At 47.5% G+C, this 16,623-nt stretch overlaps 1 protein-coding gene across 2 annotated transcripts in view; it reads left to right on the top strand.

Annotated features, from left to right (window-relative positions):
• Positions 1 to 16,623, top strand: part of SLC28A1 (solute carrier family 28 member 1) — a 57,799-nt gene that overhangs the window by 27,541 nt on the left and 13,635 nt on the right. For both annotated transcript variants that reach the window (XM_075558037.1, XM_075558038.1), the window contains exons 8-10: positions 11,514 to 11,594; positions 13,456 to 13,536; positions 14,134 to 14,259. In XM_075558037.1, coding sequence (XP_075414152.1) covers positions 11,514 to 11,594; positions 13,456 to 13,536; positions 14,134 to 14,259 — 288 coding nt within the window. The remainder of the gene's footprint in view (positions 1 to 11,513; positions 11,595 to 13,455; positions 13,537 to 14,133; positions 14,260 to 16,623) is intronic.

Consider the following 16,623-nt stretch of genomic DNA (forward strand, 5'->3'; position numbering starts at 1 on the left):
ACCAAGTCGGCATGACTAGTTATTTTCAAACCGCTTGGAACAGATAACACTTGAAGAGAGCAAACTTCAACAGGACAGAAGAGTCTATGGTAAAGAGCAAGTCTGGCTTCCATCCCTGACCCCCAAGCCACCTAGTTCCTCCCTCAAGGCACCAGGCATTTGTCTGGGTTTCTAATGTTGTTCATGACACAAGGACACACACATTCTTCTTACTTTTTAAAATCATTTTATTGGGACTCATACAATTCTTATCACAATCCATACATTCATCCATTGTGTCAAGCACATTTGTACATTTGTTACTCTCATCATTCTCAAAACATTTGCTCTGCACTTAAGCCCCTGGCATCAGCTCCTCATTTCCCCCCTCCCTCCCTGCTCCCCGCTCATTCAGAACCCTTGATAATTTATAAATTATTATTATTTTGTCATATCTTACACTGTCCGACATCTCCCTTCACCTTCACCCACTTTTCTGTTGTCCATCCCCCAGGGAGGAGGTTATATGTAGATCCTTGTAATCGGTTCCCCCTTTCTACCTCACTCTCCCTCCACCTTCCTGATGTCACCACTCTCACTGGTCCTGAAGGGATCATCTGTCCTGGATTCCTGATGTTTCCAGTTCCTGTCTGTACCAGTGTACATCCGCTGGTCTAGCCAGATTTGTAAGGTAGAATTGGAATCATGATAGTGGGGGGAGCGGGGGAGGAAGCATTTAGGAACTAGAGGAAAGTTGTATGTTTCATCGTTGCTATACTACACCCTGACTGGTTCATCTCCTCCCTGTAAGGGGATGTCCAGTTGCCTACAGATGGGTCTTGGGTCCCCAATCTGCACTCCCCCTCATTTACAATGAGTGGATTTTTTGTTCTTTGATGCCTGATACCTCCCTCATTCCTTCGACACCTCGCGATCGCACAGGCTGGTGTGCTTCTTCCACGTGGGCTCACAGTCTTATTTTTACACAGATAACAGCAGAGTATAACCCTCAGATCAGAGGTTTCCTTTTCGATATTTTTTATTTAAAATATTTTTAAACATTAGATTTATTGAACTATAATTAGCACATCACACAATTCAGTAATTCATTCCATAAGCTTTGGTTGTGGATCCAAGCAAGAGGAATCCTGGACAACTTAGACCTTGTCACCATTCACACTGATGTCCCTATTGGGCCAATTGTAAGGATTTTGTTTTCTTTTGTTTTCTTTTTCTTGATACATACTTCTAGCTTTTTATTTTGCAGTAGGTCTAGACATACAGGAAGGTGAAAAATAGTACAAACAGTGTCATGTACTCTTCACCCAGTTTTCCAAATAGGAAAGACCTTATACAATTACAATACAACTTCAAAATTTAAAAAAACTAACAATGGTACAGTATTGCTAACTATACTGTATACCTTATTCAGTTTCACCAGATTTTATATTCGTTCATTATTGTATGTACATGTTGTTCTTTGCAGTATTTTCCCACCAGCTTTATTGGCAAGTAATTTACATATCATATAATAGTTCAATCATTCAGTCATAGGTTTCCTTTTTTATTCAACAACCTGTTTTGCAAATCATTTCATTATTTAAAAAAATAATCAGCCAAAAAGAACACTTGTCACTGAGTCCCATGGATTGCAGTCGAAGTGTGTCTCACACTGTTGTGAATCCGCGGCAACACACCGTTTCTTCACAAGCAAGTCGATGGCGTTCTCACCGTCCGCTCCGAGTGGCCCTCCCCTTAATACAAACTCCCCGGCCACTCGGTTTCTGTCTACTTTTGTCAAGTGTTGTCACTTTGATCTCATAGAGATCTTCAAGGAGAAAAGTGCTCAGGGGAGGCATTTTTCACTAGTTAAGCTTTTGTTTGGTATTGAGAAGACTTGAGGGGATGTTTTTGGTTTGCAGTCTAAGATTATCTCAGGGCAGTAGTTTCAAGAGTCCCTCTACCCTTGGTGGCTCCAGCAAGTCTGGAGTCCATGAAAGTGTGATATTTTGTCACTATAGGGTTGTTGCTGGTCTTCGGTTTTAACCTATAGTGACTTGAGTGCGCCTTTATAGAACAAATTGGTTTTCCATTCAACGATTCACACACATTTTGTTTTGTGACAATTCAGTACATTCGTTCCTGTTTGTCATTTCCATTCATCCTTTCTTATCCCTATCTGTCTCCTGAGGTTTATCCCTAAGCACATGCTACCCTTTCACAGAGTGGGCTTGCTTGCTCCAAGGAGCACCTCCCTCCCTGGTGGTGGTGTTTACCATGAAGGCCTGCCGGAGGAGCCCTGGTGGACTGGTGGTTTGCCTGTTGGGATCACCACAAGGTCAGCTGTTCGAAACCAACACCAGTTCCATGGAGAAAGCTGAGACTGCTCCCATACAAATTTACAGCCCCCCAGAACCCCACAGGGGTAATTCTACTCTGTCCCGTGTGTTCCATATGAGGCAGATCGACTCCATGGCGTGAGGTACTTTTTGTTTTGGTTTGGTTTATAGGCTTGTCTCTTTTTTTGGATAAAAACTGAGCCGTAAGAGTCAGCCAGTCTTTTTTATGATTTTGAATTTTGTTCTGTGTTTTTCTCCCACTCTCTCCAGGACTCTCTAGTGTGGCCGCGTTCAGAGCAATCAATAGTGGCAATTGGACACTACCTAGTGGCTCTGGTCTCAGGGTCACGGGGCTTGAGGTTTGCACGGTCCATTTGCCCAGTGTGTCACGGTATCCACCGTCTTTGATTTTCTTTCCTTAGGATGGGGAGCTCACAGGCTTAGGTGGCAGCTCACAAGACCCTCGTCATTAAGACCCTCGTCATTACTCACCAAAGTAGGATGAGGAACATTGTCTTCGTGAGTTGCATTATGCCAATTTGCCTTGACTGTGGTCCCAAGCCTGCGGGTCCAGCGATGCAGTCCCTCAAAGTGTTTGGCGATGGCTAAGGAATTGACATGCCTTTGCCCCTGTTTGCTCTGGTATACACACGGATGTGTTTACAGCCCCTACAGCTATGTGTGTAGAAATAGTATCCGCCAAGCCTATACATGGCTGTGAATCGAGTCCCTTTCACCTGATACCTGTTCACCTCGCTTATCTGCCTATGTAGCTACTTATAGCGTGGCGTTTGTTATTACTGATAATGCAGGATTGTGTTGATAATGGTGTTTGCATTTGTTGTTTATAACTCTGTGCACTTCTCCATGTTTTGATTTTCTTTAGTAGTTTTTAGTATATATTACCTTTCCCGTCACCAAAATTAACACGTCTATCATCTTGTAATTTCCCTCCCTTCTCATCATTGGTAACTGTAAAGTTTTGGGTTTTTGTTTTTTGTTTTGCTACTTGTAAACCTTTTCTTGACTTTCTATAATAATAGTAGTCTCACCCAATAGTTATACTTACCTAGCATAGCATGTTTTTCAGGCTGACTCGTACTGTAAGTGTTATGCGGATCCCTCATTGTTCTCTAAGGTCGCGTGACGCCGCATTGTGGGTGTGTGCCGTTGATCTGTTGACGGACACCGTTCCACTGCTTTGTCGCTGTGAATATGCTGCAGTGAGCATGGGCGCCCAACGCGGGGCTTCAGAAAGTTCAGGGAAAGTTTCCCCGTAGATGTAGCTCCAGTTCAACAACGTCTGCGTGTAGAATTCAGTGCCATCGATTCTACGCGTCCCGGTGTGCAACCATTTTGGAGATCCTTGACCAAACTGTTCTGTCACCATGAGCGCCAGCTCCGTGCCCCGCAGCAAAAACGCTTCCTCCTCCATTCGTGCTCAAGTTTGAATGTTTTCCAAGTAGGTTTCTTGATACAATACTCCCATTAATATAATTCACATATAATGCCATACATTTCCGTAGTTAAGTTGCTTTTAAAAAGAGTTGGATATCAGGACCAAGGGTGCGAGGGACGATGCTGGGAGAGTGGAGGGTGAGTGGGTTGGAAAGGGGGAACTGATTACAAGGATCCACATGTGACCTCCTCCCTGGGAGATGGACGGCAGAGAAGGGGGGGGAAGGGAGACTCCGGATAGGGCAAGATATGACAAAATAACAATCTATAAATTACCAAGGGCTCATGAGGGACGGGGGAGTGGGGAGGGAGGAGGGGAAAAAAAAGAGGACCTGATGCAAGGGGCTTAAGTGGAGAGCAAATGCCTTGAGAATGATTGGGGCAGGGAATGTATGGATGTGCTTTATACAATTGATGTATGTATATGTATGGATTGTGGTAAGAGTTGTATGAGTCCCTAATAAAATGTAAAAGAAGAAAAGAGAAAAAAATGATTAGGGCAAAGACTGTACAGATGTGCTTTATACAATTGATGTATGTATATATATGAACTGTGAAAAGAATTGTATGAGCCCCAATAAATTGTTAAAATTAAAAAAAAAAGAGTTGGATATACATTATTACAATCAGTTCTAATGCCCCCTCTCCCTGGTTTCATTATATTTTAACTTTATTTTTTGAGAGTTGTATGAAGTGCCTGTAGAGATCTAGTTGTGTCCCACTCCGTTCTTATTTCTTTAGGATATATACCTAATCGTGAGTATAAGGTATCGTATGCTATCTCTATTTCCAACATTTGAAAGCAGTACCAGATCCTTTTTCACAGTGCTGGCACCATCTTACCACCCTGCCAGCACCTCTTAAAGTTCCAGCCTCCACGCCCTCCCTAGCAGATGCTTCCTTATTACGCTTTGCTCTTGGCGCTGGGGTGAGGTGAGAGCTCTCTAATGGTTAATGATTGCACATATGTGCTCGTGTGTTTGCTGGTGACCTAAGTGCCTTTTTTAGTGGACTTTCTGTTTATGTCCCTTGCCCCTTTTTAAAAATTGGCTTGTTTGCCCTTTGGTGACCGAGATGTTCAGGTTTTCTATAAAATTCAGAAGACCAGTCTCGTACTGGCTACGTGGCTGCCAAAGGGTTTCCTCAATCCTAGGTTCTCTGAGCTCTCAGAGGCGTCTTGGTGCGCATGGGCAGTTCACTTTGGAGGCCACCACATTGAGTTGCTCTCCTCTTCCGCTCTGTGCATCTTCAGTCGCGGGTCTGCCTGCCAGTGCGACGGCCTTGTTACTGTTCGGTGCCGGGGTCCTGTCTGTGTACCACAGAGCAAGACTGCCTGGTGCTAGGACATCCTTGCCCTGGTTACGTCTGGACCTGTGCTCACAGCCACTGGGCCAATCCATCCGACAGGTCCCTCTTTCTCTGCTGACCCTCTCGACGGCCAAGTCTGACACCCTTCCCCAGGAGCTTGTTCCCTGATCACATGTTTGCAGGACACCAGACGGAGGCTCACCGCCCTTGCTTCTGAGACACGTTAGATACACTTCATCCGAGGCAGATTCATTCCACCCTCTGACAGAGCACGGTACTTTGAATATTCCTTGCCAACACCATCATTCAAATGCACCAGTTCTTCTGCAATCACTGGAGAGGGCCCCCTTTTCGGGGGGGAGTTAGTGATCTTCATAATGTGAGGTCTCTGAGCCATCATGAAGTAGTTTTTGTATATGGTGTGAAGGAAGACATCTTGTTTCCCTTTTCTGCAAAATGAATATCCAGTGTCAACCGGCACCAAGTTAAAGAGACTGTCTTTCCCCATTTAATGGATTCCGGCCCTTTGTTAAAGATCAGCTATCCATCGGTTGATGGATTTTCTTCTGGGTTTCCAGTTGTGTTGTGTTAGTCTAGATGTCTGTCGGGGTGCCAATCCCAAGCCATTTTAACTACCATATGGACATCGTAGGTTGTGAAATGGACACGTGTGAGACTTCCTACTTTGCTGTTGTTCTTCAGTAGTGCTTTGTCTATCTGGGTCTCTTTACTTTCCAGATAAAGGCAGTGACCGCATTGGCCTTCCCCTAAAGAATGCTCATGCAATCTGCATCTGGATGCATGATATCAATGGATCGCTCTGGGCGGTATTGACATTGGAACCTGAGCACGGCATATGCTTCCATTAATATGCGTCTGTGTTTCGTACAGTAGTGTTTTATAGTTTCTTGTCTGAGCATTTGAATCTTTCTGGTAACTGATAGATAGTATGGCTTTCCTTTGGGGAGTTCTCTTGACGCCTTTGGGTGACAGTGCTGGCGGGAGGATAGTAAAAGCGGCCTGGCCCGTCAAAAGGACAGACAAGTCTGTTTGGGAAGAAGTAAGGCCAGCGGGCTCCTAGGAGGTAAGGATGGCAAGACTTGGTCTTACGTACTTGCCATGTTGTCAGGCGAGACCAGTCCCTGGAGAAGGACACCGTGCCTGGTGAAGTAGAGGGGAGGGGGGAGAGGAAGACCCTAAGGAACCGATTGACGCTGGGGCTGCAACCATGGGCTTCACAATTGTGAGGAGGATGCAGGACTGGGCAGTGCTCTGCTCGGTTGTGCGTAGGGCTGCTATGGGTCGGAACCAACTCAATGGCGTAACAGCAATGCGTTGGTGTAAAGTAGCCCAACTGATTGGTGTAGGTTGCTTGTGTTCCTGCTGCCTGGCCGAGCCTTTCACGCGCTTCCAGTGGTTTTCCTCAGGACTCTCTGGGGGTGCTCTGTGTATAGGCGGACACCATCTGCACATAGGTATGGTTTTATTTTTTCCCACCTATGGTTCCCCTCTCTTGCCTTATTGCCGGTGGCTAGGACTTCCAATGAGGAGCCCTGGTGGCAGAGTGGGTTGTGCACCGGGCTGCTGACTGCAAGGGGAGCAGTGTGAACCCACCTGCTGCCCTGTGGGAGAGAGATGAGGCTTTCCACAGGGGTGCAGTTTCAGAACCCCCAAGGGACAGTCTTGTTCTGTTCTACAGGGTCACGATGGGTCGGAATCCGCTCAGTGGCAGTGAATTTGTGTTGGGGGAGAGACTTCCAATAAGTGTTGAATGTGAGTGGTGGCCGAAGCATCCTTGTCTGGTTTCTGTTTGCAGTCTCTCTCTCTCCAGTGAGAATCGTGTTGGCTGTTAGTTTTTGCACATAAATCTTTAATCCTACTGAGGTCTTTCTCTTCTGTTTCGCTAAGTGTTTACCAGGAATAAGTATTGGGCTTTGCCAGGTTCCTTTTCTGCATCAATCAGTATGAATATGCGATTCTTTTCTTTGTTTTACTTATGCAGTGGATTACCTTGACTGTTTTTCTAGTGTTGAACCGCTTCGGTGTTCCTGGGATGTGAAGCCTGCTTGGTCACGGTGTGCTTTTTTTAAATTCTTTTTTGCGTGTCTTTATTTACTTTTGGATCTGTTGTTTTGTTTTATTAAATCATTTAATTAGGCACTCATACAAATCTTATCACAATCCATACATACATTAATTGTGTAAAGCACATTTGTACATTCATTGCCCTCATCAGTCTCAAAACATTTGCTCTCCACTTAAGCCCCTGGCATCAGGTCCTCATTTTTCCCCTCCCTCCCCATTTCCCCCTCCCTCATGAACCCTTGATAATTTATAAATCATTATTTTGTCATATCTTATACTGTCTGACATCTCCCTTCACCCAATTTTCTGTTGTCCATCCCTCAGGGAGGAGATTATATGTAGATCCTTATAATCAGTTCCCCCTTTCCACCCCATCCTCCCTCCACCCTCCTGGTATCACCACTCACACCACTGGTCCTGAAGGGATCATCCACCCTGGATTCCTTGTGTTTCCAGTTCCTGTCTGTACCAGTGTACATCCTCTGGTTTAGCCAAATTTGTAAGGTAGAATTGGGTTCATGATGGTGGGGAGGAAGCATTTAGGAACTAGAGGAAAGCTGTATGTTTCATCGTTGCTACACTGCACCCTGACTGGCTCGTCTCCTCCCGGTGACCCTTCTGTAAGGGGATGTCCAGTTGCCCACAGATGGGATTTGGGTCTCTACTCCCCACTCCCCCTTATTCACAATGATATGGGTTTTTTTGTTCTGATGATGCCTGATACCCAATCCCTTCAACACCTCGTGCTCGCACAGGCTGGTGTTCTTCCATGTGGGCTTTGTAGCTTCTGAGCTAGCTGGCTGCTTGTTTACCTTCAAGCTGTTAAGACCCCAGATGCTATATCTTTTGATAGCCAGACACCATCAGCTTTCTTCACCACGTTTGCTTATGTGTGTTGTTGGTTTTTTTTTTTAATATGTGATTGGCTAGGATTTTGTTGAGGATTTTAGTATCTATGTTTAGAAGGGATATTGGTCTATAATGTTCTTTTTTAGTGCTGTCTTTACCTAGCTTTAGTAACAAGGTATTGCATGCTTCATAAAATAAGTTTGGGAATATATCATTCTTTTCTGTGTTATGGAATAGTTTAACTAGAGTTGGTGCCAGCTCTTCTCTGAGTGTTTGGTAGAATTCACCAGTGAAGCTGTGTGGGCTAGGCATTTTGTTGTTGTTGTTGTTGTTGGAAGTTTTTTAGTAAATTGTTCAATTTCTTCTTTTGCTATGGGTTTGTTTGAAGTTTCTACTTATGTCTGTGGTAGTTTAGGTAGGTTATGTATTTCAGGGTATTTGTCCACTGTGTTTAGGTTTTAGAATATAGTTCCTCATATTATTATGGTTTTTTTATTATTATGTTTTTTGTTTGTTGGGCTATGTTGTGAGGTTATCCATTTCATTTTTTATTCACTAATGCTATTTGCATTTTTCCTTTTTAAAATTAGCCAGTGGCTTGTCACTTTTAAAAAATAAGCAGTTTCATTTGGGAGATAATCGCAATATCATACAATTCAATAGTTCAGTCATATCAAAAAGCTGCACAATGATGACCGCAATCAAATTTAGAACATTTTCTTCTCTGCGTGAGAGCTAGGATATTCCCATCTCTGGTCTGTGTTCAGAAGGAGTTCACTAGAGCCTTAGTCCTTGTTAATCTTTTCAAATAGCCTACTCATGGTCTTGCATATTCTTTGACTTATTCTCCTGTTTCATTTCGTTCTCCTCGGATCTTTACCATTTCCTTTCCTCTGGGGATAAGCTTTTTAAAATTGCTCTTTTGCTAACTGTTGGAGTTGTTGGGTTAGGTTTTTATTTTAGTTCTTTCTTCTTTTAGGGTGTGTATGTTAATGTTATAAATTGACCTCTGAGTGTTGCTTTGGCTGTATCCCAAGGGTTTTAATATGTTGTATTTTTAAAAAAAACATTTTATTTCTTCTATTACCAGGTAGTTTTAAAGCAGGCTACTATTAAGCTTTCATGTTTAAATCATTTTCCTGCTCATCTTCCCACTACTGATAACTAATTTTTTTATTATTTATTTATTTATTTATTTTGATAACTAATTTTATAGCATTGAGATCCCAAAAGGGTCCACACCCTCCTCCCAGAATGACATGCTGTGAGGTTCTAGACCAACCCTTTCACAGGGGTTTCCCAATTCACAACAGTAGCCAAGTCAGTTATGAAGTAGCAACAAAAGTAATTGTAATATTGGTTGAAGTTACAGTTATGAAGTAGCAACAAAAATAATTGTAATATTGGTTGAAGTTACAGTTATGAAGTAGCAACAAAAATAATTATAATATTGGTTGTTACTAGACTTGAGCTTAACCAAAAGACCAAGAAGTGAGATTATTTGTTATGTGTTTGTTACATTCTCATTTTGTTTGTTTGTTTTGGTGTGTCTGGATTGGTGGGGTGAGCGTGCTACTTTGGACATTTGTCTGGCAGAGCTGGGCCGCACCCCTCCTGTCTCCAGGTCAGTGGAGTGTGGGACTAGAGGGAGTGTGGGCCGGGGCCTGTGTTTGCTGCTCTTGAAGCGCAGCTGTCAGCAGAGTGAGCAGGTGTTCGTAGCTCCTGTTGATTGTGTGCCCGTAGGTGGGACGGGAGCCTGGCGCAGGGCCTGTGTGATTTCTGATGGTGGCAGGGGTGACTACTCGAGTCTTGAGTGAACTGAAAAAGTGACCTGTTGGTCACATAGGCACAAGGCTTGTTCTGCTTGCAATGGCTACAGCGGATGGTCATTGGTGGGCTGAGCAAGTCAGGCCGGTGGGGGGTGGCAGGGGGTTGTCCCTTATCCCTGGTCACCAAGAAAGTATGGTGGGAAAAGCAAGACAGAAAAAGTGCTTCTCTGGTCACAGCTCCTTGACCCGGACCTGGCACAGTGCTGGGCAGGCACAGCGAATGACCTCATTCCGGCCCACACTCAGGCAAGGGGGTGGATGCCTGGAGTCGTTCAGCATCTGCAGACAACATCCCCTCCACGGAGGCTGTCCACCCAAAGGCTCTTGACTAATGAGCTGTTCCGCCCTCTGCGCGGGCTCCATCCTCACTGCAGCCCGCTGCGCCACTAGTGTTCTCACCGACTGCCCTCGGCTCTCCTTCTGCTCCCTTGCTCCCCAGCTCTGCCCCGGTGTCTCTGTCCCAGGAGGGGCTCCGGGAGGTTGATTTCTTCTCCCTCGTGCATTGTCCGCTGTGTCTCCACAAGGTCAAAGGCAGCGCGGGCCCAGGCCAGCTCTCTCCTCGGTCACTCCTTTCATCCCCGCCGCCTTGCCACGGGATAGTTGCCCCAGCTCCATTCAGCCTGGTCTCTGGTCCGCTCAGAGTCCCAGGATTGCCGTCTGTGCATCCGCTCCGTTTCCCAGGCTCTGTTACAGAGGCATTGGGCAGCGGGTCTCCGACTCCCCTTCACAGTGCTCTCCGTGACACATTTGGGGAAGTCGATGGTTAGGCCTTTCATCTGAGGCTCCTGTGGGTGGACTGGAGTCCAACCAACCTTTCAGTTATCCGCCAAGCACATGAACTGCTTGCCCCACGTCCGGACCCCTCCCCAACCTGCGCGTAGACGGCATCCTCCCTCCCGTTTCTGACTTCCCAGTGCGCCAGTAGAGGGCCGTACGGGAGGAAAGACATTGAAGTGGCTGCCGTCCTTGTCATCGTGTGCATAGCCCTACGAAGACGGCAGGGGTACTGTGGGCCTGGAGAGGAAGGGGCGCATGGGAGAGGAGTTGTGAAGAAAGACGTGCTGAGACCAGGAATGCATAAAAAGAAGTGTCACCTGGTCACAGGCAGCGAGGCGACAGGAGACACTGGCTGGAGATCCATGGGGAGTCCCAATCGGAGCTTGTTGGTGTGGAGTGGAGGTGGAGCACCGGGTAGATGTGGGTCCTTTTACTCAGGCCCAAAGCAACCGAAGGAGATTAGGGCCAGAATCATAAGGCAGGGATTGAACTCGCGGAGGAGAGTGCAAGGTACCTCCCTAAGCCAGCTGCCCTAGCCTTCAACCACCCATGACAGACATCTTTAGCCTCCTCTTTCAAAGGGCCAGGTGTGATGAATGTGTATTCAGGTCTTGTTCTCTGTGCCACTGAGCGGGGTCTCCTCCATGGTGAGATGATCCAGGAGCGGCCTGGTCAGTGGCCATTCTTTAGAGAGACCGGGGGGGGGGGGGGCAGACATGCCTCCCTCTAGGGAAGACCTATGACATCACGCTGCTTTACTCACCTGGCAGACCTCTGAGTGGCAAGGCCTTGGATGGAGTGAGATATCTGGGGTCTTCTGGGAGCCACACGCCCCTCCTACCACCTGCCTGCCTCTAACATGGAGTTTCCACGGGTCCTTTCCTGGCAGGTCTTGCCCATCATCGTCTTCTTCAGCTGTGTCATGTCAGTTCTCTACTACTTAGGCCTCATGCAGTGGATGATCTTGAAGGTAAGTTCCCAATGGCCGTGGCCCCAAATCCCCTGCTCCCAGGCTCCAGACTCTTTCTGGGTGCCTTGCTCCCGGTATCCATACCCTCCCAAAATGTCTTACTTCCCGAATCCTTCCCCTGTAACCCTACCTCCACCTGCCACCCCCCACAAAAACCAAACTCACTGCCATAGTCTCTTCCAATCTCCAGCAGCCCTGAAGGACAGACAGGTCTACCCCTGTGGGGTTCTGAGTTTGCAACTCTTTACAGGACTAGAAAGCCTCCCCCCCCGCACACACCCCATGGGAGGCTGATGGCTTGACCGTCCGACCTGTGGTGGGCGACAGTCCAGCATGTGACCACCACACCCTCAGGGCTCCAAGATACAGTAATGGGAAACTTGCCCAGCACGCGTGCCACAGGGAGGCATGGTCCCCAAACCTAGATAGTGTTCAATAGGGAGGTATGACGAATGAAGTAGAACCAGAGGAGTGAAAGGGCTTGGAACCATACCCTTTATTTTTGCCCCTTCACTTTTAAAAAAAATTAAAATAACACTGAAGTAGTAGACGGACTTTGGGCCTCTGCTCAAGCCCTCCCTCAATGCAAGAACACTTTGTTCAAACAACCTGGCCTTCTGAGATGCTCACCCTCCCAACACAATCAATGAAGACAAACATGTGCATAAGCAAATGTGGTGAAGAAAGCTGATGGTGCCCGGCTATCAAAAGATTTAGCATCTGGGGTCTTAAAGACTTGAAGGTAAACAAGTGGTCATCTAGTAGAAAACAACGAGCCCACGTGGAAGAAGCACACCAGCTAGTGTGATCATGAGGTGTCATCGGGACCGGGTAACAGGCATCAGAAGATCCATAACAAACAAACAAAAAACCATACTGTTGAGAACAAAGGGAGTTGGAGCAGAGACCCAAAGCCCATCTGTAAACAATGGGACATCACTTCACAGAGGGAAGGGATGAGTCAACCAGGGCGCAGTAAAGCACCGATGAAACACACAATTCCTCTGGTTCCTTGAGATTTCCTCACCCCCCACTATCATGACCCCATACTGCCTTTCACTGCGGGCTAGACCGGAGCATGTACACAGGTACAGGTAAGAGATAAGAGCTCATAGCACATGGAATCCGGAATAGGAATGGGAGTAGTGAAACCAGAAGGGTAGGGGGAAGGTGGGAAGAGGAACGAAGGAAGGGGGAACCGATCACAGTTATCGGTATATAATCACCACCACCACCCTCCAGGGAGACGAACAACAGAAATGGGGGAAGGGAGACAGTGGTCAGTATGAGATATGAAAATAATAATAATTTCTATTTTATAAAGGAGTCAAAAGGGTGGGAAGGGGAGGGGAGGGAAAAAAGAGCTGATACCAAGGGTTCCAATAGAAAGTAACTGTCTAGAAAAGAATGATGTCAACATATGTACAAATATGCCCCATACAATTGATGTAGGGATTGTTATAAGAGCTGTAAGAGCCCCCAATAAAATGATCTTTTAATTTAAAAAAAGGGGGGGAGATCAAATGATATTACATTTTAACCTAACTACATCTGCCATAATCAGCTTTCACACCATGTTACTCACGTTACAGGGTGCAGGCATCCTACGTGGTCAAGTCGTTTAGCATGAGACCGAGGACACACATCTTAGAAGCTCTGCTGTAACGAGCAGAGCCGTCCTGAAGTGGAATGGGTGGCCTTGGGAGGTGGTAACCCCATGTCAGTGGAGGTGTGTCAGCCAGGGATTCTACGCTGGGTTGAGATTTGGAGGAGAGGTGTGGGAAGTACTTCCAGTCCGGACACTGGTTGGCTCTGGGGTTTGGTGGTATCGGCGCATGAAGAGTGTCATGTTTTTTTCTAGATTGCCTGGCTGATGCAGGTCACCATGGGCACCACGGCCACCGAGACCCTCAGTGTGGCTGGGAACATCTTTGTGAGCCAGGTGGGTACTGTTGTCTCCTCCTTCCGTGCTCATGAGCTGCCCTGGGGAGAGTGGAGTGAGTGGCCTGGGTTCTGGGGCTTGGGTTCAGTCCTGAGTGAGTTGTCTGAGCCTTCTCCCAGGGTTGGCATGGATGCTCTGGGGCCAAGCGTGCTTGGTTGCACCAGGGAGACAGCATCTGCCTGGCATCTCCTGTCGTGCTTGGCATTGTCTCTGTCTTCATCAGCTTAGAGACTCCAATTTGCTCATTTTAAATGTGAGGAAATGGAGGCTCATGGAACAGGAACAACTTGGCCAAGATTCTATAATTGGAAGCCAAGATGCAGAGCCCATGTCTTCTCTCTCCTGGCCAGTCTTTGTTCTTTGACATAATTTGGTCTTCTCTCTCATCTCCCATCGCACACGGGGGACACTCAACCCCAAGAAGCCTCATTAGGGGGAAGGAGGGTGGTCCTTCCAGAGGCTGGCTGATGCCGAGGGTCAGAAGGGCACACCAGTCACATGTCGTGGCCCTCCCCGACCCTGGGAACGCCTGGTGCTCACAATGACCCTCTCCCCAGGGTGGGCCAGCTCTGGAATCTGATGTCCTTCTGTTCGCAGACGGAGGCTCCTCTCCTGATCCGGCCCTACTTGGCCGACATGACACTCTCTGAGGTCCACGTCATCATGACTGGAGGCTACGCCACCATCGCTGGCAGCCTGCTCGGCGCCTACATCTCCTTTGGGGTATGAAGACACCTCCCTCTGCTTGGCTGGGCCCACAACCTGAAACCCACCTTAGTGGGAGCCCCCTGCAGCTTCCTGGCCAGAGCCTCCCTGGCATCTCCTGAGGAAGGAGTTCAGGGGGGCGAGGCCGCTCCACCAGGCTCCTCCTTGGGCCACTGGGAGAAACACACTCACTGTTCCGTTCACTGAGCACCTACTGTGTGCCGGGCAATGTCCCAGGTATTTGAATATCCCCATTTAACAAGAAGAAGATGGACGTTCAGGAGTGACATGCCCAGAGCCAGTATTTGCTGAAAGTACTTCTCTGCTCCTAGGTTAGTGCTTCCGCAGTGTCTGAGTCAATGCGTTTCTAGGTCAACTTCTGACTTTGTGAATCAGGCCCACAAACCAACCAGAACACTACTGCCGAACAAGCACGGACGAATCTTTAAGTGTGGCCCCTACACAGCCAAAGGCCATACTGGTTGCTGTCGAGTTGATCTCAACTCATGGCGATCCCGTGTGTTACAGAGTAGAACTGCCCCATGGCGGTTTCTGGACTTTCAATCTTTACAGAAGCAGATTGCCAGGCCTTGCTTCCACATTGCCCCTGGGCAGGTTCAATCCTTCAGGTTAGCAGCCCCACTTGTACCGCCCAGGGACCTTGCCCCTTACCAGGCCTCAGGCGCCAATGCTTTGCATTGCTAAAACACTGCTCTTTATTTGTGTCAGCACATGCACATTGATACTTTTTTTTAACTACTGAAGAGGGAATGATCTTGCAAACAAAAAGCTTTCTTCCTCATCCGGCTGCCAAGGGGCGATGGCTTTGAACCGGTTCAGAACAGTGGTTTTTCCAAGTGTGGAACCCGCGCCAATACCAACTGGGTCCTGGTTAGAAATGCAGACTGCTGCTGAATCAGCCGGTCTGGGGTGCGCCCCACAAAGGTGCCTTTTAGCATGCCGTCCAGGTGTTTCTGATGCTTATGAGAGTTGGAGAACTACTGATTTATGTCGTTTCAGATCTGTCTGTGCCTACACATCTAAGTGTATATATCTGAGCATGCACAGGCTTCCTTTGTTTCTTTGTTTCACCAAAGATGAGGTAATGAAATTCAATAGCATAAAGGGGAAAGGTCAACAGAGATGACTGAAAAATTAAAAACTTTCTGTTGGCTTGTCGCTCTGATGCTAGATACCAGCTGGGTCCCAGGTTTTAGCAGAACTGAGACCAAAACAGATTAGGTAAAAAAAGGCCTGCTGACATTGGGCTAATGGATCACAAAGAACAAGGTCTGAAGGTGCTGGGGATGGCCCCGTCAGGCAGTCTTTGGCTCTGTGGTATGGGGGTCGCTGTGAGGCGGCGCTGCCTCCATGGCAACCAGCAGCAGCCCCCTTTCTGGTCCTGACCTTGGAGGCGACAGGGTGGTGGACAAGAGGACAGGACAGGCTGCTCCTCAGTCCCTCTCTCACTCAGGATGCTGGCCACACTAACCAGCTCCGCTCCATATCCCCACAGAGCTGCTCGGGCAGAAGTAGCTGGACTTACTATGCCTATAAACAGTTACAGTTTCAGAAACCCACAGGGGTCGCTGTGACCAGGAGCCCTGGTGACATAGCTCCTTGGGCTGCAAACTACAAGGTCAGCAGTTCGAAACCACCAGCTGCTCTGCAGGAGAAAGAAGACTTTCTACTCCCTTAAAGAGTTACCATCTCAGAAACCACTGGACAGTTCTATTCTGTCCTATAGGGTCCTTGTTGGAGGGCAGGGAGCTTGTTTGAGTTTGTGTCTTTGGCCCCTTCTAGGTTGTTCCCTTTGATCTCTCCCAAGGGCTTACTCACCATTAACAAAAGATCTGGAATGGCTTCAGACAAAGCTTAAAGCCCCCAGGCCACAGCCAGGACCGGAAAAGCCCTCCCTTTCACCAGCATCCAGAGCTGCTGCACGTCTGGCCTCCAGAGAAGCTCTCTTCTGCCCCCACGTGGCTATTAGCTGTCACTGCACCAGCCCACAGCCCTGCCCCCAGGAGCCCTCTTCCCCTCTCTCTCCTCTTGCCTGCATGTCTCTCCTCAGACTGTTCTTCCTGGTCTCCTTCTGTCCTCAGGCCTGCCCCTCTAGCTCCCTGTTCCAAGCGTCTAGATTCTCCAGACCTTTTTCATTTCCATCCCACAGCTCCTCTATCTAAAACCAAAAATCTCACTGTCATCCAATCAATTCCAACTCATAGTGGACAGGCTAAAACTGGCCCACGAGTTTCTGAGACTGTAACTCTTTTCGGGAGTAGAAAGTCCTGTCTTTCTTTCTTGGAGCGGCTGGTGGTTTTGAACTGCCAACCTTGATGTTAGCAGCCCAAAACATATCCACTATGCCACCAGGGCTCCTGC

Source organism: Tenrec ecaudatus, chromosome 9 (assembly GCF_050624435.1).
Source record: "Tenrec ecaudatus isolate mTenEca1 chromosome 9, mTenEca1.hap1, whole genome shotgun sequence".
Taxonomy (NCBI): Eukaryota; Metazoa; Chordata; class Mammalia; order Afrosoricida; family Tenrecidae; genus Tenrec; species Tenrec ecaudatus.